Source organism: Pan troglodytes, chromosome 3 (assembly GCF_028858775.2).
Source record: "Pan troglodytes isolate AG18354 chromosome 3, NHGRI_mPanTro3-v2.0_pri, whole genome shotgun sequence".
Classification (NCBI taxonomy): domain Eukaryota; kingdom Metazoa; phylum Chordata; class Mammalia; order Primates; family Hominidae; genus Pan; species Pan troglodytes.
In genome coordinates, this window is record NC_072401.2 from 128,781,410 (window position 1) to 128,804,152 (window position 22,743).

Genomic DNA, 22,743 nt, shown 5'->3' on the forward strand with positions numbered 1-22,743 from the left:
TTAAAATATTTAACTTGATGAGCTTTGACATATGCATATGTATAACAATCACACCGATTTCCCCCCACATGAAAAGATGCATAATTTCACATATAATTAGAAATGCCAAATACTAACACAATTTTTCACGTTTCAGATAGGCAAAAATTCAGGAGCTTTTCCATACACACCATTAAGGAGAAATGAACAGGGCACTCTCAAACTTTTTACATGGCACTACAAAATGATGTAATCTATTAGGAGGGTATTAGCAAATTGCATGTGCATTTATTCTTTGTTCCAGCATTTTTACTTCTAGGAATTTACCCTGAAGGTATACCTCACCCAAAACAAAAGGTTATTCAACATGGCATTACTGATAATAGTAAAATATTAGGAACGATCAAAATGCCCATGCATAGGAACCTGGTTGAATAAACAAGATGCAGTATTATGCAGGTCTAAAATTGAACAAAGAGCTGGGACTCCCTCACTCACAAGGTGCACAGAAATGTGAGAGACCTGCACAGAATTGTCTCTCTCCCAACACCCAGATCTTGGTGTCTAAATACCACCCCTTACTTTTAAATAAATACACAAATAATTTTTAAAATGAATTTCTTTGATTAACAGTTGATTATAAATTTTGAGCAAGGAAAGTTCAAGGTGAATTTGAAATATTGTATTGTGTTGGAAAGCAAAAGAATCCTGAAAAATTGATGGAGATGTTCAAAGGAACACTGGAGTCAGAACAATACCAAATTGGTAACATAATCAGAAAAAAAAGAGAATTGAAGTATCTTTATAGTACAGTAATGTGACTGCATCTTCAGTGTGATATACTGTAAGGACAAAAAAAACTGCAAACAACTACTGAACTTATAATGACTTTAGCATAATAATTCTAATCCCAATTTATGTGAAATGCAGGAAAGAGCAATTGTGTGAATATATTGATATTCTTAGGAACTGGGGCTCTCTCTGTTGGAGAAGGGAGATGTAAATATGGATTAGGGGAAGGAGAGGAAGAACTTAATGGCATTGTTTTGAAATAGGAGTTGTTAGTATCAACTTGTGATTTTTTAAAAATATATTCCTAGTTTTCTCCATTGAAAAGGCATGGAAGCAATGACACATCAGTAGCAGTAAACACACCCATTCTCCAGTGTCAAGAACCATACAGAGTCTGAGATTTTATCCTACTTGAAACCTGACAAGCTAGCCTGCCAGTTTCATGAATGCCAGCAGAACACAAGAAACTCCTGGGTCAGCAACAAAGGACTTTATTATTCATGGAAATAGAGTTCCCAGAGTATCAGCATTTGCTCTTGTTCTCCAACCTCAATTCCCACAGAGCAACATGAAAAGAACCAAGTGACGTCTGCACACGCAATGGGTTCTGTTATAGGAAAGAAACCCTGAACTTAGCCAAATCTTGTAGAATGGGAAGGCTGTCTGACATTTGCCCCAGAGAGAGACATTATCTTGATTACACTGGACAGTAAACAAACCTGGCCTTTGTTCTGGAGAAAGACATTATCTCTATCTTCCAAGGCTGTTCACTTCACAAACACCCTGGAAAAAGGAGTCCAGAACAAAGAGTTGGGACTCCCTCCCTCACAAGGTGCACAGAAATGTGAGAGATCTGCACAGAATTGTCTCTCTCCCAACACCCAGATCTTGGTGTCTAAATACCACTCCTTACTTTTAAATAAATACATAAATAATTTTTAATGAATTTCTTTGATAAACAGTTGATTACAAATTTGGAGCAAGGAAAGTTCAAGGTGAATTTGAAATATTGTATTGTGTCGGAAAGCAAAAGAATCCTGAAAAATTGATGGAGATGTTCAAAGGACCACTGGAGTCAGAACAATTTAAGCATCAAAAAGAATAACTATGGAATGGATTTTAACACATTAAATAGAAAAAGAATCTGCAAGGCAACAGTGATCCTTTAAAAAGGTAGAGGGAGTTCATCCTTAAAAGAATGCCAGCTAATAATATAAAAGCAATGAGAGAATGAGAAAATAGGTGTGAATCTTCCATGGACACCAAAACTCTTGGTTAAAAAGTTATTGAGGAACACAGACTCCAAACATCACTCCAAAGATTGTTTATTGATTACAAATGGGAAAAGTTACTATTACAGTGGAGAAATCTAGCAGACACCACCTTAACCAAGTGCTTAAACTCATCATTACCAATGATGAGGCAAGTTGACATTATATGCAACCTGGAGGGATGCATTGAAAGCAATATCACCTACGTATTATTCATATTAAAACATGTTTAACCTGATACAGTCATAAGGAAACTATAAGATAAATCCACATCATGGGCCAGGCATGGTGGCTCACATCTGTAATCCCAGCACTGTGGAAAGCAAGGTAGATCGCTTGAGCCCAGCAGTACAAGGCCAGACTTGGCAACATGGCGAAACCCCATCTCTAATAAAAATGAAAAATAAATTAGCTGGGTGTGGTGGCACATGTCTATAGTCCCAGCTACTGGGGAGGCTGAGGTGAGAGGATTGCTTCAGCCTGGGAGGCAACGGTGCAGCAAGTCGAGATCGCGTCACTGCACTCCAACCTGGGTGACAGAGACCCAGTATATATATATATTTTTAAAAATCCAAATTGTGGCCTATTCTACAAAACAACTGGCCTAGACTTTTCATAGATGTCAATACCAAAACCAGAAAAAAAAAGGACTGGTAGTATGTTTAAAATGAAAGATTAAAGAGACATGACAACTTAATGCACAAATAATTATTGATTGGCTTCTAGTTTTTTTAAAAAAATAACTAAAATATTATTGAAAAATTTGGAAATCTGAAAATGTGGACCATTTATTATTAGATAACACTAATGTGTCAGTCATATTGTGATAATAATATTGTGGTTAAATAACAGAATGTCTTTTTTCTTTGGAAACAGATGCTAAAGTATTAGGGAAAAAACAACGTGACCTCCGCAACTTATTTTCAAAGAATTTGGAAAAACGGAGATTATGAATGTAAAAAATGCTCATTGATGAATTCTAGGTGAAGGGCATATAGATGTTCATTTCAACTTCTTTGAGGGTTGGCAATTTTTCAAAATAAAAAAGTTGAGAAAAAATTAATAAATCACATTCCCTGGTCATCTTTCCAACCTGTATTCCTGATCTCTTACAAACGTTCAGCCCACCCATTTTTAGGATCATTTAAATTACCTCTTTGGAAACATTTTCCTATTTTCTTATTATCTTATTATGGAGTCTATTAAAACTATGCATGGAATTTTGCTATCAGAGCACATGACTTTGACCTAGGGTAGATGATAACCTTTATTTTGTATCAACATTTTGTTTAAAATCTTGAATTTCTAGGCTGTCCACACTGAGATTACACCTTAACTGATTTTCAGGTCTTTCACCTGGTCCATAACTGATAACACATAGATAAATCTAATTTGGATTAATTTTTCATATATTTTCAATCACTGAAATTAATATGCCTTTTTTGTCTATTCATGTAGTTACCAGTTTATTCCATAGTCATTAAAATTCCCAAAATAGCTTAGCAACAAGCAATATCTTCAAGTATGTCACTGCCTATTCCGACTTTCCAGTATTTATAAGTTGTTAAACCCATCCAGTTCTACCTTTCCTTTTGGAGGCCTCTATTGATCACAATTCTATTCCCAGAGACTTTTAATTTTATGTCTCTAAGACTTTTTACACCTTTTAAATTGTCTACCCACTTCATCTTTTCCCATTGCAACATTGATGGAAAATTTTGTGAAAGGCTTTTTGAATGATAAAACAAATTATGTCTATTGTTTCTGTGCATCCTTATTCATATATGCCCCCAAAATTAATATATGAGCCAGACACGATAACTTTGAATAAATTGTGCTGTCTTTCCCCTACAGAAGGCATTTGCTTAAAGTTACCAAATTCCCTTTAGTCCATTAAAGGTCAGAACACTGATTTTTTGTGCAACCACTGCCTTATCTCCTCTTAGGTTTCCTCTCACTTCCTTAATTATCAGTTATGTGAACACACCATCCTTATTTTTACAACTTCATTGTGTCATTAATTATATCTGGACCACGACAGAATAAAAGACACTTAACAAAGGCACCGCGTCTTTGTAGCATTTCACTGTCTATTCCTACCTCCTACACAGGTTCTTACACATTCTTATGCTTACCTTTCATCCGTGTGATGCCATTAAAAGGAGAGTGAAGGGTGATACCATGCATTATGAGACAGCATTACTGTTAGCAGCTCACACAAACACACAGCATCCACTTGAATGTTCAAAACACACTCCCGTACTCTAAGACTGAGTTGTATCTTTCAAATGAAGAAGTCAGAGGTTTCACCGCTGGTGCTCTATGCCATTTAACGAATTTCCAGCTCCTGAAGAGGGAGGCCTATGCCAGGCCCCAGAGAGAATAGAGCAAGGAAAGAGCCCTTTCCACCTATTTTGTTGTAAGGGTTTGCATACAGAAAGCATTTGGATCCAAGCAAATAAAACTTTTTATTTTTTTGAGGCGCAGTCTCACCTTGTCACTCAGGCTGAAGTGCAATGGCGCGATCTCTGCTCACTGCAACCTCCACCTCCCAGGTTCAAGTGATTCTCCCGCCTCAGCCTCCCGAGTAGCTGGGATGACAGGTATATGCCACCATGCCTGGCTAGTTTTTGTATTTTTAGTAGAGACGGGGTTTCACCATGTTGACCAGGTTGGTCTCATTCCTGATCTCAAGTGATCCACCTGCCTCGGCCTCCCAAAGTGCTGGGATTACAGGCATGAGCCACCGCGCCCTGCCCCAAGCAAATAAAAGTTTATCTACATATCTGCCTATCATCCTATTTATCTGTCACTCCACACACATATTATTATTCAATGCTAAGGATGAAAACACCTGAATATGCATTCAGGGGTCCAGGAAATGGCAAGAGTTTATCAATTGGGTATCAGATGGTGGTGGTATAAATGCTCCTGCTATGTTCTAGAGTGACAGCAGTGGGACAGCCTGAGACAGGGTAGAGCTTGGTACATCAGAGCTGAAAACTAACTCTTGAGAAAGTGGCCAAGATCCCTAACCCTGGAGGATGCCAAAAATCTAACAAGATGCCTCATCTGGTTAGGAAGATAGAACAAGAACCAAGTGACATAGGACATTAAAAGCATTTTTAATGGATGATATAGTGATTTGCATTTAATAATATTCATTAAATATTTATTAAATAAATAATATGCATGAGGAAAAGTCAGAAATGCTAAATTGTTATAACCCTGCTGTTATGCCTCTCAATGTCTGGAAGAGTATACACATATAGAACATTACCAAAAAGAACAGTCTTATCAGAATCCTATCATGAGCACAGAGTTCAGCAGGTAAAAAACATTTCTTTCCCGTCTACATTACACAGGCTGGTGTGTACCCAGAAGCTCTGTCTTCCGTATTCCTTCTCAGCCCCTACCTCACCTCCCACATATTCCAGCCTCCCCCTGCCAGATGACCCACCATTCTGGTGTCTTTTGTGGGCAAGGTCCTTTGAAGTTGACTTTTTGTTCCATTTTCCAGTGCAATGATGGATTCTCAAATTCTTCAGAAGGCTGAACCTAACTAAAAAACAAAACTTTTTATAGATAATTGATAATAGCTGTAACCCATTTTTAAGCTAAAAGACTCCTCCTAAATAACGATGTGTAAATAGAAATAGAGAAGCCTGCTCTGCCAACTATAAAAACTGAAGAAAGTTACTCTTTCTAAAGGAGTAATGACTAGATTAAGATATTTCTATAATTTTAAAAATCTAGACCTCCTATGTGCAAAGCAGTTTCACTGTGCACTAGTTATTATTTCAGCCCACTGCATCCCGGGCTGCACCTGTACTACTTGTGGGAGTCCAGTGAGACAAAACACTCACACATGTTAAGAAGGTACATGCAGGTCGAGTGCAGTGGCTCCTGCCTGTAATCCCAGCACTTTGAGAGGCCGAGATGGGCAGATCACCTGAGGTCAGGAGTTTGAGATCAGCCTGGCCAACATGGCGAAATCCCATCTCTACTAAAAATATAAAAATTAGCTGGGTGTGGTAGCACATGCCTGTAATCCCAGCTACTCAGGAGGCTGAGGCAGGAGAATCACTTGAACCCAGGAGTGCAGGCTGCAGTGAACCGAGATCGCACCACTGCACTCCAGCCTGGGTGACAGAGTGAGACTCCATCTCAAAAAAAAAAAAAAAAAAAAGAAGTTACATGAAGCAGATTTATTACTCACAGATAGTCAGCAAAGGACAACAAAAGCCTAGGATTCACGATGAGCCAGTCCCCCAAGACTCAAGAAAGCTACCCAAGGCTGATGGAGTCTCATCTCCATGTGCCCCACTTAAAATGCAGCTGAAGGACCCCAGGAAGCAGCCCATTCTGGGTTTTATACCCTGGCAGCTACAGGACGCACTGGGCTAAAGTGTTGGAGGGCATTCTGTTTCTAGGGCTGACTGAGCCGTTGTGGCCAATTCCTCCTTATCTCAGGCTACTGCATTCCTAGCACATTCTACAATTATTCTTGAGAACTACATGTGAGAAAGGAGGGAGAACTGGGCCAGTCCAAGGCCACCTGGAGAACTTTCCTGACTACATATGTACTGTCCTGAGGGTAGAAGAACACAATTAAATCCAATGTGTCAAGGGTAGTCAAGTATTAATATATCATTCCATACTTTGACTCATGCTATATCTTCTTCCTAGGGCAGAGAGCTCATAAATGGTCACTACATTAAAGCTGCAAGAGTGAGCCAGTGTTGGAATGGACACCTGCAGCCACTGGAAATGCCAGAGAATAAAAAGAATTTCAGAAATTCTCTAAGGACTCACACTCCACTTCATTTTTCTGTTCAATACTAGATTCCACTAGTGCAACATCCTTGCCAGGGGTCCTGCAACCTCTACTGATGAACCCCTTTAGTGACATAGAGCCCCATCACACTGGTGTGTCTTCTTTTACATCGTGTTAGATGCTGTGGAGCACATTGATCTCCGCCCCTTTCATCCCCGCCTTTAGGAGGCAAGCATTCATTCTTCCACCCAGCTGGGAATGTTGACAGCTGTGATTCTCAGCTGAGTTCCTCACCAATAACTTCCTTCAGCTGAAGATAATTACCTTGCCCAAGGTTATGCCTCTTTTCTAGTTTAAATGACTGGTTAAGAGGTTACAAGGACCTTTCCCTCTTGCTTCAACTCAGAACAACTCTGAGGGACCATCTCATCTGAAGCACATGGGGTCAGCTGAGGTCTTTGTTAAGCCTGCGTTACCATTCAACAGCTCCCTCTGCCCAGTCCTTCCTTCACTCCCCTATAGTTATTGATCCTAAGTTTATTGTGATCAATAAACTTCCTATATGGAAATCTCTATCTCAGAGTCAGCTTCTCAAAAAGCCCAACTTGCATTATATAGTAAGTATAAATCTGCCCTCATATAAAGTCTACTTGTCCTAATTCTAACTTCAGAATATATACTGAATAAGACAATCTCTGTTCCACATGGTGGCCTTTAAGATGTTTGAAGGCAATTACTAGATATGTGACTTCTGGTGAGAGCTCCAACCTTTAGAGTTTGGGAGAAGAGGAACCAAAAAATGCAAAAGAACTATAGTCAGAAGAATATGGTGTCTTGTAAATTATGTCTGCATCAGAGCTGCCAAGCACTGCTAGAGATTATTTCCATCCACAGGGCCTACTGGGTGGAATTGTTCATAGTCCATTGGCCATCACCATTCCTGAAAATACCCTGTATCAGTTTTCCATTGCTACATTTAAAAAATTGCCACAAACTTAGCAGTCTTAAACACACTCATTTACTAGCTCAACATATTGTAGGCCAGAAGTCCAGGCAAGCTCAACATGGTTCTCTGTTTATGGTTTTACATGGCAAAACCAAAGATTCAGCAGGACTAACCTCTTATCTGAAGGATCTGTGGAAAAATCTTCTTCCAAGCTTATCCAAGCTGTTGGCAGAATTTAGTTCCTTGTAGTTGTAGGATTGAGGTACCCTTGCCAGCAGTCAGCCAGGGGCCACTCTCTGCTTCTAGAGGCTGTCCCTCCATCTGCAAATCAGCAACGCCCCACAGAGTTCTTCTCAAGAGCATCTCTCTAACTTCCTCTTTTGCCATCAGCTGGAGAAAGCTCTCTGCTCTTCGGGGCTCATGCAATTAGATCTTTCCCACCCAGATAATCTCCCCATCTTAACATCAACTGTGCCATATAATATCAGATCATTACAGGATTGATACCTCAGCCCATTCTCAGGTTCTGAGGATTAGGGTAGAATGTCTTTTGGGGGCCATTTTAGAAATCCTGCTGACCAGTGCCCTGAACATGCCAGACAAGTTCTTTACATTTATTACACTGGTCAGCCCTGTCTTCCTCTCACTACATCAGCGTGATCTTTTCCATGCTGTTTTCAAACCTCCATCCCCTACCTGCCCTCTCATATTTAGCCGATGATCTTGTCTCCCATTTTACACACCCAAAAATAGAATCCAGCTGTCTTAGTTTCCTAGGGTTGTCATACCAAATTAATACAAACTGGGTGGCACAAAATGACAGAAATTTATCTTTTCACAATTCTGGAGGCTAGAAGCCCTAAATCAAGGTGATGAAAGGGCCATGCTCTCTCTGAAGGTTCTTGGGAACAATGTGTCGCATGCCTGCTCCTTGCCTCTGGTGCTGGCAGCAATCATTGGCATTCCTTGGCTTATAGATGAATCACTCTGATCTCTGCCTCTGCTGTCTTATGTCACTGTCTTTCTGTGCCTTCCCATTGACTTTCCTCTGTGTGTGTGTGTATGTCTCTCTTCTCCTCTCTCATAAGGACACCAGTTATATTGGATTAGGACCCACCCTAATTCAGTGTGACCTCATCTTAACTTGATTACATCTGCAAAGATACTCCTCCAAATACAGTCACATCCAGGTACCAGGGGTTAGGATTGCCATGTATATTTTGAGGGGACATGAACCAACCCATAATGCCCCCTGACTAGAAGACTCCATCTTCAACCATTTAACTTACAAACCTTCACACCTGCCCTGATTTGTTGTCCACAGGATACCAGAGAGCAGTATCCCCTCTTCTCTGTAAGACAACTCATTTTTCTTCCTTTTATGCTCAGCCTCTTCCTCTCAGTTATTTAATAGATTATCCTCACAGTTATTTTAACCTTACTCAAGCCTCTGACATTATAATAAGGTAAGGGAGGGAAGAATAGAAGAAGGAAGGAAGAAATCTGCCTTAACACCATGTTAACCCATAACTAATTCTCTTCTGATGCAAACTTTGCAGAAGAGCTATTTCTGCTCTTTGCCTGCACTTCCTCCCCTCCAACTCACTCTCCCAGCTGTCTCAATACATCTCCCCACCACCACTACTCCATACAATCAGCACTCACTAATGAACTTCTTGTGCCTAACTTCAAAGGACATATTTCAGGCTTCATCACCCTTGACTTTCCAGCGGAAATATTAAGTTCCCTTTGCTTCCGTGATTTAAGTCCTTTCTTTCTCTGGCCACTTCTGTGTGTCCTTTCCAGGCATATATTCTTCTATCCTGCCATTAAATATTGCTGTCCTTCAAGACTCACTCCATTCTAAAGGCAATGACAACAACAACTAAGACTCATTCTTGGCTATCCATTCTTCATAGAGCAAACCAGGGTGAATTTTTTAAAATAGCTCACCATGTCATCATGTCAGTCCTCTACTTAAAACTCTTCAATGACTTTATTTTGTTGCACTGAGGATAAAGACCATAATCTTTAAGGCAGTGTGTATAATCTGGCCCCTGCTTGCCATGTATACCTAGAGACAGAAGTTTGAAAAAGAGAAAAAAAATTTAAAGATGTGCCAGAAATTTCTATTATTAAAAAATCCAAAAAAAAAAAAAACCAATAGATATTGGAAAGGATGTGGGGAAAAGGGAATACTTTTACACTATTGTTGAAAATGTACATTAGTAAAATCTCTGTGGAAAACAGTATGGAAATTTCTCACAGAACTAAAAATAGAATTATAATTCAATCCAGCAATTCCACTTGTAGATATCTATTTTAAAAAATGAAATCATTATATCAAAAAGATACTTGGACTCAAATCTTTATCACAGCACTATTCACAATAGCAAAATCATGGAATCAACCTAAGTGTTAATCAATGGATGATTAAATAAAGAAAATGTGGTATATATACACCATGGAATACTATGCAGCCATAAAAAATGAAATTATGTGTTTTGCAGAAATATGGGTAGAGCTGAAGGCCATTATCCTAAGTGAAGTAACTCAGAAACAGAAAATCAAATACCACAACTTCTCACTTATAAGTGGGAACTAAGGGATGGATACTGTATTAGTCTGTTCTCACACTGCTATAAAGACATACCTGAGGCTGGGTAACTTATAAAGAAAAGAGGTTTAATCACTTCACAGTTCTGCAGGCTGTGTAGGCTTCTTCTGAGGAGGAGGCTTCAGGAAACTTACAATCATGGTGGAGGGCAAAGGGGAATCAGGCAAGGTCTTCACATGGCTGGCAAGAGAGAGAGAGTGAAGGGGTAAGTGCTACACACGTTCAAACAACCAGATCTCATGAGAACTCACAATTATGAGGACAGCAAAAGGGAAATCCAACCTCATGATGCAATCACCTCCCATCAAGTCCCTCCCCCAACATTGGGGATTACAATTCAACATGAGATTTTGGTGGGAACACAGAGCCAAACCATATCAGGTACACATGGACATAGAGAGGAGAATAATAGACACCAGGGATTCCAAAAGCAGGAAGAGTGGGAGAGGAGTGAGGATTGAAAAATGACCTATTGGGTACAATGTTCCCTATTTGGTTCATAGGTTCACTAAAAGCCCAGATTTCACCACTACACAGTATATCCATGTAACAAAACTGCACACATACCCCTTAATGTATAAAAAAGAAAAAAATGATGTGTCAAGAATTCTTGGACAATGCTACTGAATGAGTTTTTTCCTAACCACCTTTCATGTAGCAATGCTCAAGTATTTCCAAGAGGGTGATGGACCACAGAAGAAAGTAAAAACAGGAGATTTATGACAGATTGGTGGGTTTGATGGATCCTAATCCACTCCCCTAGCAACAATGTGTTTGTTAAAATCTGGTACACAGAAGACAGAAATTTATATGGTACTTGAGTAGTGTACGATGGTAGCCACTTTAACACTGTTCATATTGCAATTCAATAATTTGCCTGCATCTTTTATGCTTGAATGGCTGCTAAGCCTGCTTGTTTTCCTTTCCTGATCTATTATAATTATTTTTTAAATATGTGCAAAAATACACACACAAAGCTTTTCCTTTTTGAGTTAGGGTTTCCAGACTCCAGAAATTTTGTAAGAGCCAACACATTTCCAATTTTTCATCCACTGCAATTTTGGCAAGCATACTTTCCCTATTTTCATTAAAGTCATTAATTAAATTATCAAATAGAACTAGGTCAAGTATAGAACCCTGTAGCGAGCCAGTGAAAACAGCTCTCTCAAACTTCAAGTCAATATTGAGTTGACCCAGGATTTCACCTTCAGAAGCAAGCATGATCCAGGATGCAGTCACTCAACATATATGGATGCTTGAGGTCAAATCATGTACTACCTAATAGATTCTAAAGCCTCTTGACATCATTTGACCTCAAAAAGCTTTAGAATCTATTAGAGGAGATCAGTTAATTCATGATGCATTAAAAATAGTACCAATATTCCATGAGCCTAAAACTAGGGTGGGTTTTTTCTTTTTTATAAAGGTATTTATTTCTCTAAGGCAAAAGTCTAAAAATCATTATGGAAACCATTATTGATAAAGGTCAGAAAGGATAAGGACACCTAAAATTAGTGAAAAGGTATGGCTCTGTCCTGATTTCTCTGGTAGCTGTCAATTTTTATTTAAAAATCTCTACTATGAAATGCAGAAAATTATGGTAATAATAATAATGAAGTGTGCCTCTTCTAGTCCAAGGCGAGACCTCCAGTTGTGCACTAATATACCATTTTCTCCTAACTCTGGGACTTGGCAGTACCAATGATCTCGTTTTTCTTTTGCATCATCAACCTCTCCCTCTGTAAAGGTTGTTCATCTCAAAATACATGTTGCAAATATTTTATCTTATTTTCCTTATAAGTTGCTATAAGGAAAGTATGATTGAAACAATCCAATTAATATACAAACATAAAAACATGGTGAGAATCTTTAAGTGGTAAAAGTTTCCATGTTAAATGAATTATTCTGTTATGAGATATAAGTTGTCATTGTCTAGAATAAATTTGAAAGTATAGAATATTTTCTTGCCCACAAGTAGCTATAGATAAATCCTACTTTAAGAAAACGTATGTAAATGAAGATTTATTTTGAACACGTAATTGAATAGCGGTGTATAACATCATAAACTTTTCACACAAAACATTTTTAATGTTTACTACTGACTTCTTTTTCGACTGTTATTTTACATTCAGTGGGTACATGTGCAAGTTTGTTACCTGGGTATATTACCTGATGCTGAGGGTTGGGATAAGAATGATCCCACCACCCAGGTACTGAGCATAGTACCCAACAGTTAGTTTTTCAACCCTTGCTCCCCTCCCTCCTTTCCCCATCTAGTAGTCCCCAGGGTCTATTGCTGCCATTTTTATGTCCATGAGTACAGCATGTTTAGCTCCCACTTGCAAGTGAGAACATGGACTTTTCACAAAATCTGAAGTCAGACGGAAAACTTATGTAGTAGTTTCAAACAAAAGATAAATTATTATAGTAAAAAAATAGCAAATATCTGATTTACAAAATAACTATTCTCTATATAAAAGATTTGTAATGGTCCTTTTTTAAAATGTAGGCTACCCTTGTACCCTTAAATGATAAAATATTTTGCAAAACCACTTATGTATATCTGAGAATGGTAATCTGAAATCGATAATAATTGGAAATTATTACCCACAAATTCAGTTGCCACCAACTATTCTTCAAATCAATCTGGATTTTGTTTTGTTTTTTGTTTTTAAGAGAGGGGGATCTTGCTATGTTGCCTAGGGTGGTTTTGAATTTCTAGGCTCAAGGTATCCTCCCACTTCAGCCTCCCAAGTAGGACTATAAATCATTCTTTTCACACATTTACATTCCCACAATGGATTGAATACATTCTGATTAAAAATATATATATTTATTGTAAAAAATGTAACATGGAAAACTACAAGAAAAAAACATTCATAATTTTACTTCCAGATATAATCATTTTTAAGATTTGGTGCGTGTCCATCCAATCAATTTCCCAATTTTTATATAGCAACAAAAAACTGAATATACAATTTTGTCTCCTGAATATTTACTAAAGTTTAAGTCATAAATATTTTTCTTATGCCATTAAGCATTTTATTTAAACTTCCTTTTAATAAATATATATTAGATCACTGTATGAATGAACTTTAATCTACGTAGATAGTTATATTAATTTGGGACATTTATACCTTTCATATTTTTGCTGTAATAATGTACTGCAATGAACATCACGACCCTCACTTTTTATCATTTTCTTGGGGTTAATTTCTGAATCAAAAGACATGAACATTTTCAGATTCTTGATGCAGTGGACTCAAGAACACAGGTACAGTGTAGACCAGGGGTAAGGCAACTTACTGAAAAGAGAGGAATTAAGTATAAGTCTATATGCTAAGAGATGGGACCTCCATCATTCACCCTCTTAACCCACTTGGCAGCCAGAAAGACATCCCTGATTGGAGAAATGGACCTAAGAGAAAAGATCTGCAGATAATGACATTTAGAGGTCCTACAGTAGTAGCCAAGTCCCAGCTAATTACCCTAAAGTTTAAAGTTAATCTATTACCATTTATCATTAATCTGTAATCTATAACCTATGGTAGCTCACATTTTAAACTATTACGCTCCAGTTTCTCCATTTATTCTCCTTCAGTGGTTCCCCTTACCATTCTGGCCGGTTCTGACTTAGGGACAGTCTACAGTAGGAAGTCACACACGCGTCACTTTTCCCACGATGGAAAAACCACCAAGCCAATTTTGTCTTCTCTTTGACCACAGGCCATAGAATAGTTCACTGAAATACCTAATGCCCTAGAGTAGAGACTGTCTCCTGGGGTCAAGTATATTTTAAAGCAAATAAATCCCCCCAAAAGAGAATAAAGCCACACTAGACAAGTCAGAGTCCACCTTTTATTCACTCTTGTACCTCCAAGGACTAGAACTCGGCCTGGCACATAGCAAGTGGTAATACACATTTGCACGGACGGATGAATGTATATGGCTTCTTTAGGCTGAATTAAAACTCCCACCAAGAACAGACAACTACCTTGCCTCTTCCCCACTCGTTTTCGGGTCTTCCACAGAGCAGCCAGAGCCTCAGAGGCCCTTGAGAGTTTCCTCCACTCCTCCCTTGTTTGCAGCGCTAGAAGCTGCAGGTGGTAGTTCCTACACTGGGGGCGGCGCCTGGACGCGGGTGTCCCTGGCCAAGGCGGCCTCGCTGTCCTGGAAGGGAGGGTGAAGAGCTGCATCCCGCACTAGGCGGCGAAAGAGGGCAGCGCCAGGCGGCGGGGTCCGGAGGCGCTCGACGGCTCGCGCCCAGCGCCGGAGACGGGCTGTGTGTTGGGCCAGTGGAAGACACCGGAGAAACCCAGACGTGGAAGACCGGGCAGCCTGGACTTCGCGAGCCCTGGTGGGGCTGGCGGCCCACAGAGCCCCCACCTGCCCCGGGCTCCCACAGCGAGAAGTGGCCGCGCCGCCCGCCAGTGCGCCGGGCTCCGAGACCGGCAGGGGAGCACGCGGGCGAAGGAGGGGCCGCCGTCGCTGACACCACCGCCTTCAGCCCTTGGCTTCCGCGCGTCGGAGGCTGGCACCTCCAGGTTCACCGCGGCGGCCAGAGCTGTGCGGGGGCCAGACGGTTCGGCGGGAGCCGGGGCTGGGACCTGGGTGACCTGTCGTCCGCCCCTGTAGCGAGTCTCCAGTGGGCATGTTTCAGGTGGGCAGGTCCAGCATCCCCAAACCTGCCCCCCGCAGCCTGGAGGACCTGGACTCAGTGCAGCGTGTCCTGTTACACAGGTCAGTGCAGGGCCCCGGGACGCGGGGCGAGACCGCCCTCTTGCCCCGGGAATGTTGGCGAGGGAGGGGCCGCTTTTCTTTCTGGGGTCTTTCTGGAAGCATCTGACTTGGGATTCGCCTTAGTGCGGCGCTGGCCACGAAGGGCCGTTGGGACCTGCACCCCACCCTTTCCAGAATCGGGTGCCAGAGATCCACCCTGTCCCGCTGCCGAGACTGGCCCCGCGCGGGTCCCGGTCACCCATCTCCTCCGGAAAACGCTACCTTAGGAAGAAGAGAAAGAAAGATTAAGCGAAGCTGTCCCTTAACACCTCCAGGCTTCTTCCAGCAAGCTAAGAGTTTTGTTTGAACTTTAGTTGTGACTGGAATGGAAAAGAGCTTCTTTTCTAACAAATCTAATTCTACCCCACCCCCCTCCCACACACGCGCGCGCATGCGCTTGCGCCCACACGCCAAAAACTGCACAAAGGAAATTTAAGAGTTTCTCTAGGAAGAATGAGAACCCTAACTTTCTGTAAGCTGCTAGTGCATTAATTTTCACTGCTGGTACTTTCGTCCAACCTTATCCTTTATGCAAAATAGACTAACAAATATTAAATCCTGTGGTTACAGTGATGGGTTTATAGAAGGGAAAGAAATAGTCCACATGAAGAGCAAATTGTCTTTCAATTTTAAGAGAGGATGGATGAAATACCAAGCAGTTAATGCTGCTTTAGTTCTAGGAAGGCCTGGCCTTCATAAGACGTTGTAGGGAAAAAGAACTCTTAGAAATGTATCTAAAGTGTCTCTTGAATACGTTTGTGGCGAGAAAGAGTAAGTGGCGCTTAGTAAATATCTGTCAGGGGGAGGTTTATGTGAGCCCTCTCATCTGTAAACGTTTCAAGTGGCCCTTTTAAGTCTTTGTACAAAACCATATGAGCTGTAGAAATCCTGTTCTATTGGAAGTGTGAGTAAAAAAGAAAGACAGTGTGCAAGGGAGAAATTGGGTGTCTGCGATTTCAGAGCTGTCTTCTGAAACCTGCAATTTTCTGCAGCTGGTTTCCCCCAACCCCCAAAGAGCCCCTGCCATATAAAATAAAATATTATTAAACGAGCGGTGAAAAGGATATTCTGCTAAATTCCCAAAGACAATTCCCCCTGCATTTGATAAAATTATAGTCCAGGAATAAATCCCAAGAAGCATTAACTAAAAACTCATTCACAGCATGACTTTGTTGTAAAGCCGGGAGAGGTGCTAATTTTAAAAGCTTAAGACCTTGCTGCAACAGAATTTCTTTATATTTCTCATGTTTTAAATGTCAAGTGCCAAAAAATTTCAAACTGATGAACACTTTAGGGTTTCAGATCCAAAGCACAAACCTGTCCGAATAAACCAGGCAAAAGAATATGTTTAAGCTATAGTCATCAAGACTGAGGTGATTATTTCGGAAGTAGTGGAATATTTCTAGAATAACCTGCTCAGTATTACAATGAAAAGCTACTTTATCTGAATTACAAATAACTTCTCCCATATGCTGGAGGAACCAATGGAATCTGGAACTATAAATGTGTTTGTCAGTATCATGGCTAACAGTGCTTTCTTTTTAACATTATACGAAAATCTTTTTGCTACTGCAATGCATTACTCTTATTAGTGGTTATTTATTATTTAATGTTTTCAAACAGGCACTTAAAAAACTTAGACATCTGTAGAGGTTTCTCTTTAATTTAATGCATCTGTATTTCACACAAGTTCACATCTAATCAAATGTCTTTTGCTTGTATATATACAGATTTGTTTAGGCATAATATTATAGAAATTAGGGAGATTTGATAACCCTTAAATCATTCTTGTACTTATCATAGTTCTCATGAACTATATCAATGCATGGCCTATTTAAAAAGTATTACTGTTACAAAACTTTTATGTTTTTCCTTTAAAACATCCATTGTAAATTATATACAAAATTTTGGCAATTGCATTCAAGAGACTAGTAGCCATGTTATTAAGAGAAAATAACAGACTGTTTTATTTTAACGTCTTACTTTAAAGGGTAAGTCTTGTGAGTGTGTCCTTTTTTAAATTACTTGTATATTTTCCATTGCAAATATGGTTTTTAAAATGTAAAGCATTAAATTGCTGTGCTTTTGAAAAAGATACTTCAGCCAAACCAAAATTAAAGCAAAGTTGCAAACTTTTCTCTGCATGAGGTGCTAACTTCAAAATGTCAATTGTAAAATAACAATAGCTCAGCAAAATAAATTTAACTATTCTGCTTTTTGAAAAAAGTTACACATAAGTTGTCTGAGTCAAGGAAAAGCATCAGTATTGTATTTCTCAGTTACTTAAGTTATTTTTGTGTCATCTTGATTATAAGAAATAACCAAACAATACTATTAATACTCAGTATTTTGCAATTTTTTTTAAAAAAACATATGCACAATACTATTGCAAATTAATCATTTCCTTGGAGTCCGAATTTTCTGTTGCACAGTAGTTGTGTGACTTGGCAAGACTTTTAACTTATTTGTATTTTCCCCTGTTCTTTCTGTAATATAAAGGGATAATACCCACCTCACAAGGTGTTGGTGTGAATTTCTGATGATATGGAAGTGCTTTATAAAACTAAAGTTCTGTCAAATATAAGGGATTATGGTAACAACTGTTCTATAATAAAAAACTAAAACAAAACACAAAATGATAGTTCCTAAAGATTCTGAGAAGATTCAGCCTGGTGACTTTGCCCAAGGCCTAATAGCTAATGAATGGTGCTGGTCCAGGCTAGAGTGCTGGTTTTTTGACCCCTAAGCCAATGGAGAGAGTGAACTAGAGGTGATTCTCAAAATTTTTGACAACCCAAATTTCATACTCTTACCAAAGGTGAAAATATGCAAATTCAAAATACCGCAACTATCCAGAATTCTCAGGGGCTATGCCCAATTAAGTAATATTCCTGTTAGTAAAAGAGTATGTAATATCTTTTTAAGATCTAAAAATAAAAACTAAAATGAATAATTAAAAAAACAGCTTTTGAAAATATAGTATAAAGTACACACTGCTCTGTTTCTTAAGGTATAAGGCATTAGATTTCAAGGGTTATCTCATTTGATTTTCAGCAACCCTATAGAGTAGGCAGAGATTCTTATTGCTGCCTTCAGATGAGGAAACTGACTTTGTCCACTTCCACTTGGTTATTGGTGCCAAAATCAGGATGAGAACTTGGATCCCCTGACTGGAGAATGCATGGCACTTACAGATTATCAAGTATTTTTAACAGTCAATGTCAAATTATTGTAGGATTCAACAATGCTGTGAATTTTTTTGTTTTAGGTGCTACTTAGGGCATTTGGCAGTCATTTATAAACTATGTTTTTTTGTTAATTCTCATGTCTGCCTTTTGTTTTCTACTTTCCTCTTCATCAGCAGATTGTCAGCCATCAACAATTTCCAGGGTTGTTGTATTCCTGTTTTAAGGGAGCCTTCTTTCCTTCTGATTGGCAGCTATTGATCTATAGTGGTAGAACAGCTTGCCAAATTTGTTATAATTTGTAAATGAAGATATAAAATGAAAAGAAATAGGAGTAAATGAATTGGGTTTTGGGCTTGAGCTTTGTGCCATCTATTTTAGTCTCACTTGTGCTTCTGGATTCTCATCTGTATTCCATTACTATTCAAATGTGGAATATATGGTCTTATTGCAGGTAAGTTGTATGCATTTTAACAAGTAATTCAACTTCTATAGAGGGAAATGAGAATTTTAGACCATAATGCAATTCTGTACATTTAGGATTGCTGAAATGTTATTTTGATATATCAACTCTGAAATTTGAAATCTTCTACATAATAAAGTCTCACTTTCTAAAATGCTATTTTGTTGGTCTACCAAGTTATTTATTCATATTTTAAAAATAATTATGGCTGTCATTATTACCACATAGTTCATAAAGTATTATTATTTCTGTGTTCACAATTAAGGCAATATTAATTTCTAACAAAACTCTTACATAATTTTTACCTTGTAGTTTAAATTTTTAATGAATATGACCTCATGTGGCCCTATTTTCATTTACTTCTCATTGCTAGCTTCTATTACTACTAGAGAAAGAGCTCCTGAACCTGCTAACGATACTAAATATTTAATTATGTCCTTATCTGGTGTATTTTATGTCAGAATTGTATTGTTTGCCTAATCAAGATGGTAATCTATGGAAATAAGGATGTCAAGTCTCATATGCATTAAATTAAACATATTTGGGCTTCAGAAGATGGCTGGTCATTTTGTAGTGGAAAAGAGAAAATGAAAATATACCCCAGTCTAAATCTCTTAAATCTTCTTGCAATTGCTAATTATGAAACATACAGAATATTCTTATAAAGGCCCTGAAAATGGCATCCTATTCCTTTCCTTTCTTCATCCTTTCGAAAATATCTAAGCTTATTAAATATTAGTAAGGTTAGTAGAAATATGATATGTAAATTTAGAAATATGACTAATTGATACTACAACCTGAAAATTAAAATAAGGATAAAAATGATTGCTATTATTTCTTCTTTGATGAAAGATAAAGCGAGGTGGTAAATTTTGTTGTTGCTCACTTTTATCCATTTAACTAACACATGGAAGTAAATTAGCCAAGGGAGTTAACGTAACTCAGGGATATAGCTAACGTCCTAGCAGGTATCCTTTCATGTGGCATTTTTTGCTCCAGTTCAACCTTGTGACAAGTGAAAGACTGAAGAGAAAAAAAAAAAAAAAGACCCAGTCAGGCTCTCCAGGAGATTGTCATTTGGTGGCAATGATAGATGTATTCCTATTTAATTTAGATATAAGACAGACTGATATTAGTTATAACCTAATTTTATGGGATAGATTATGAGGAAAGAGTAGAAAAAGGAATTCTTACTGAGGCAGGAGATGCGTCTAGGAGGGCTTTTGGGAAAAGGTGCTGTTTGAATTGGATCTTGAAGAAAGGTGTAGTATTTCAACAAATGAATTTTGGGTAAGTATCATTCCACAATAAGAGAACTGTGTGAGTAAATGAGATAAAATAGCTGTTTTATTGATGCTTTATGTGCTAGGTATTTTACATGCATTAACTCATTAGATTCCAAACAGTCCTGTGAAGTAAGTACCATTTTCTGAATTTACAGATAAGGAAAGTGAAGCTTGTGGAGGTCATTTGCTCAAGGTTACGTGGATGATGGATTCTAGAACAGGGAGAGAGGTCTGTCTGCCAGGCTTAAATTCAGGAGGTGGAAGTGGGTTCCGGCCTATTCAGGGAATGACTAGTGGGCCCGTATGCATGAAGCACAGAACTGAGGGAAAGTTAAGGGCAGTTTCCCAAGTTTGCTGAATCACTGGGGGCACTTGTTTAAAATAGAGATTTCCAGGCCCCTCTCCTGGAGATTCTGATCCTGTTGATGTGGAGCAGGGCCTCAAAATCTGTATAACAAGCTCCAGTTGATTCTTTTGAATAGACAAGTTGATCAGCTTGATTAACTTACGATGTAACATGGAATAAACCATTTAATTCTGAATTGGTGTTCAATTGTTTGTAGAATTGGAGAAAAAAATTTAAAAGAAGCTACACAGTTTGGACTTTGTTCTCTATTTAAGGAGGTGCCATGCAAGGTTTATGAGGCAGGGTATGAAACTATTAGATGCTTACAAAAAAAAATTGATGAAAAATTTGTAGGAAGAAAATGTGATATTTTCCTAAAATTTGTAAATGTCCTTTTTTAATTTCTTATTTTATTTTTTACTTCCAATAAGTTGCTTTTAAAACAAGGAAAGGTTAACTTATTAAAGAGGTAACTAAAGCACTTTTTATTTTGAAATGGAATCTTAAATCATTTCTAATGTTTAAGATTGTGGTGAAAGTAAGCATGTATATTTTACCATGAAACTCAAAATAATGAGTATAGTTACTCCAGCTTTTTAAAATAATATTGTTTCTCTGATTTTAAAAGTAATACATTTTTTCTTGGATCTCAATGCTAATGGAAATATTTGTTTCCCTTCCTTCCTGTCTCCACTTTCTTCAAACTTCTGACCCCATTACTTCCTCCATCACTTTCAGCTGGCAAGGTTGCAGCCTACTTACCAGACGATAAACACTGTCACATGGAGACTGCCTCAGCTTCCTGCCTGAAACTGGCAAGTCACCATCCACACCAGCGCCCTTCTTTGGCTCTTTCCTCTAGTTTTAGGGAAGAGGTGTCCAGGGAGGTCATATCCCTCCTTCTGTGCCTTGGATGCTATCCCCTCCTACCACCTCAAGGACCTCCTGTTACCAGAAAGGGGTCCCAATCCAGACCCCGAGAGAGTTCTTGGACCTTACCCAAGAAAGAATTCGGGGCAAGTTCATAGAGTAAATTGAACGCAAGTTTATTAAGAAAGTAAAGGAAAAAAGAAGGGCTACTCCACAGGCAAAGCAGTGGCATGGGCTGCTTGACTGAGTATACTTATAGTTATTTCTTGATTATATGCTAAACAAGGGGTGGATTATTCATGAGTTTTCTGGGAAAGGGGCGAGTAGTACCCAGAACTGAGGGGTCTTCCCTTTTTTAGAACATATTAGATAACTTCCTGACATTGCCATGGCGTTTGTAAACTGTCATGATGCTGATGGGAGTGTCTTTTAGCAACTAATGCTCATTATCCTCACTGCTCACTGTACTCTAATTATGATTCGCATATAGTGAGCAGTGAGGATGACCAGAGGTCACTTTTGTAGCCATCTTGGTTTTGGTAAGTTTTGGCTGGCTTCTTTACCGCAGCCTGTTTTATCAGCAAGGTCTTTGTGACCTGTATCTTGTGCCGACCTCCTATCTTGTCCTGTGACTAAGAATGCCTAACCTCCTGGGTAGCAGCCCAGTAGGTCTCAGCCTTATTTTACCCAGCCCCTATTCAAGATGGAGTCGCTCTGGTTCAAATGCCTCTGACACTCCTTTTGCCCATTACCCCTTTACAAACTCCTCCTCCTGTTCTTCAACTTTAGTAACATATAGACCTCTTTTAAGGAAAAACTATTGTGGATTTCCATGGATGACTTAAGTTTTTTAATTATAATTTTAAATAAATGAGGTATAAACTGTGCTTTATAGCTCCTATATAAGATGAAAACAATTTTATGAATTAATACAAATAAATTACAAAATGTAATCGCTGTTATAACACTATAAAAACACATTTAGAAATTAAAACCATAAAACCTAGGAAATTCAAATGTATATAGTTTAATGTACATTTGTACATGTAATATACAAATTCAAATGTACACAGTTTAATGTATATTTGTACATGTAATGTACAGTTAATGTAAATACAACTAAACTTCAGCTTAAAAGTATAAGCTGCATACTGCAGCTTGTTTGGCTGTGAGGAAGGTAAAATATACTATCCTGGCCATTTAAGTTTAATACACTTGAAAAACAGCAAGTGCCTTTGTGCTGCTTCTTAAAAGCAACAGATGAAGCTCCCATGTGAAAGACACCCTCCCTATACTAGAAAAATGTAACATTCTTATTCTCAAGGGCATAGAAGTGAAACCAAGAGAATTCTGTACAGACCTTGTTAAAATAACTTATCTTTTAAGCTTCCCAATTTAGTTTAGTTGCTTCTTCACAACTAACTATTCTTTG

General features: G+C 38.6%; 1 protein-coding gene across 1 annotated transcript in view; it reads left to right on the top strand.

The window, feature by feature from the left end:
- The first annotated feature begins 14,695 nt into the window (after nucleotides 1-14,695).
- INTU (inturned planar cell polarity protein) overlaps nucleotides 14,696-22,743 on the top strand; it is a 97,383-nt gene continuing 89,335 nt past the window's right edge. Inside the window, exon 1 of the mRNA XM_024356292.3 lies at nucleotides 14,696-15,122. Coding sequence (XP_024212060.1) covers nucleotides 15,034-15,122 — 89 coding nt within the window. The 5' untranslated portion in view covers nucleotides 14,696-15,033. The remainder of the gene's footprint in view (nucleotides 15,123-22,743) is intronic.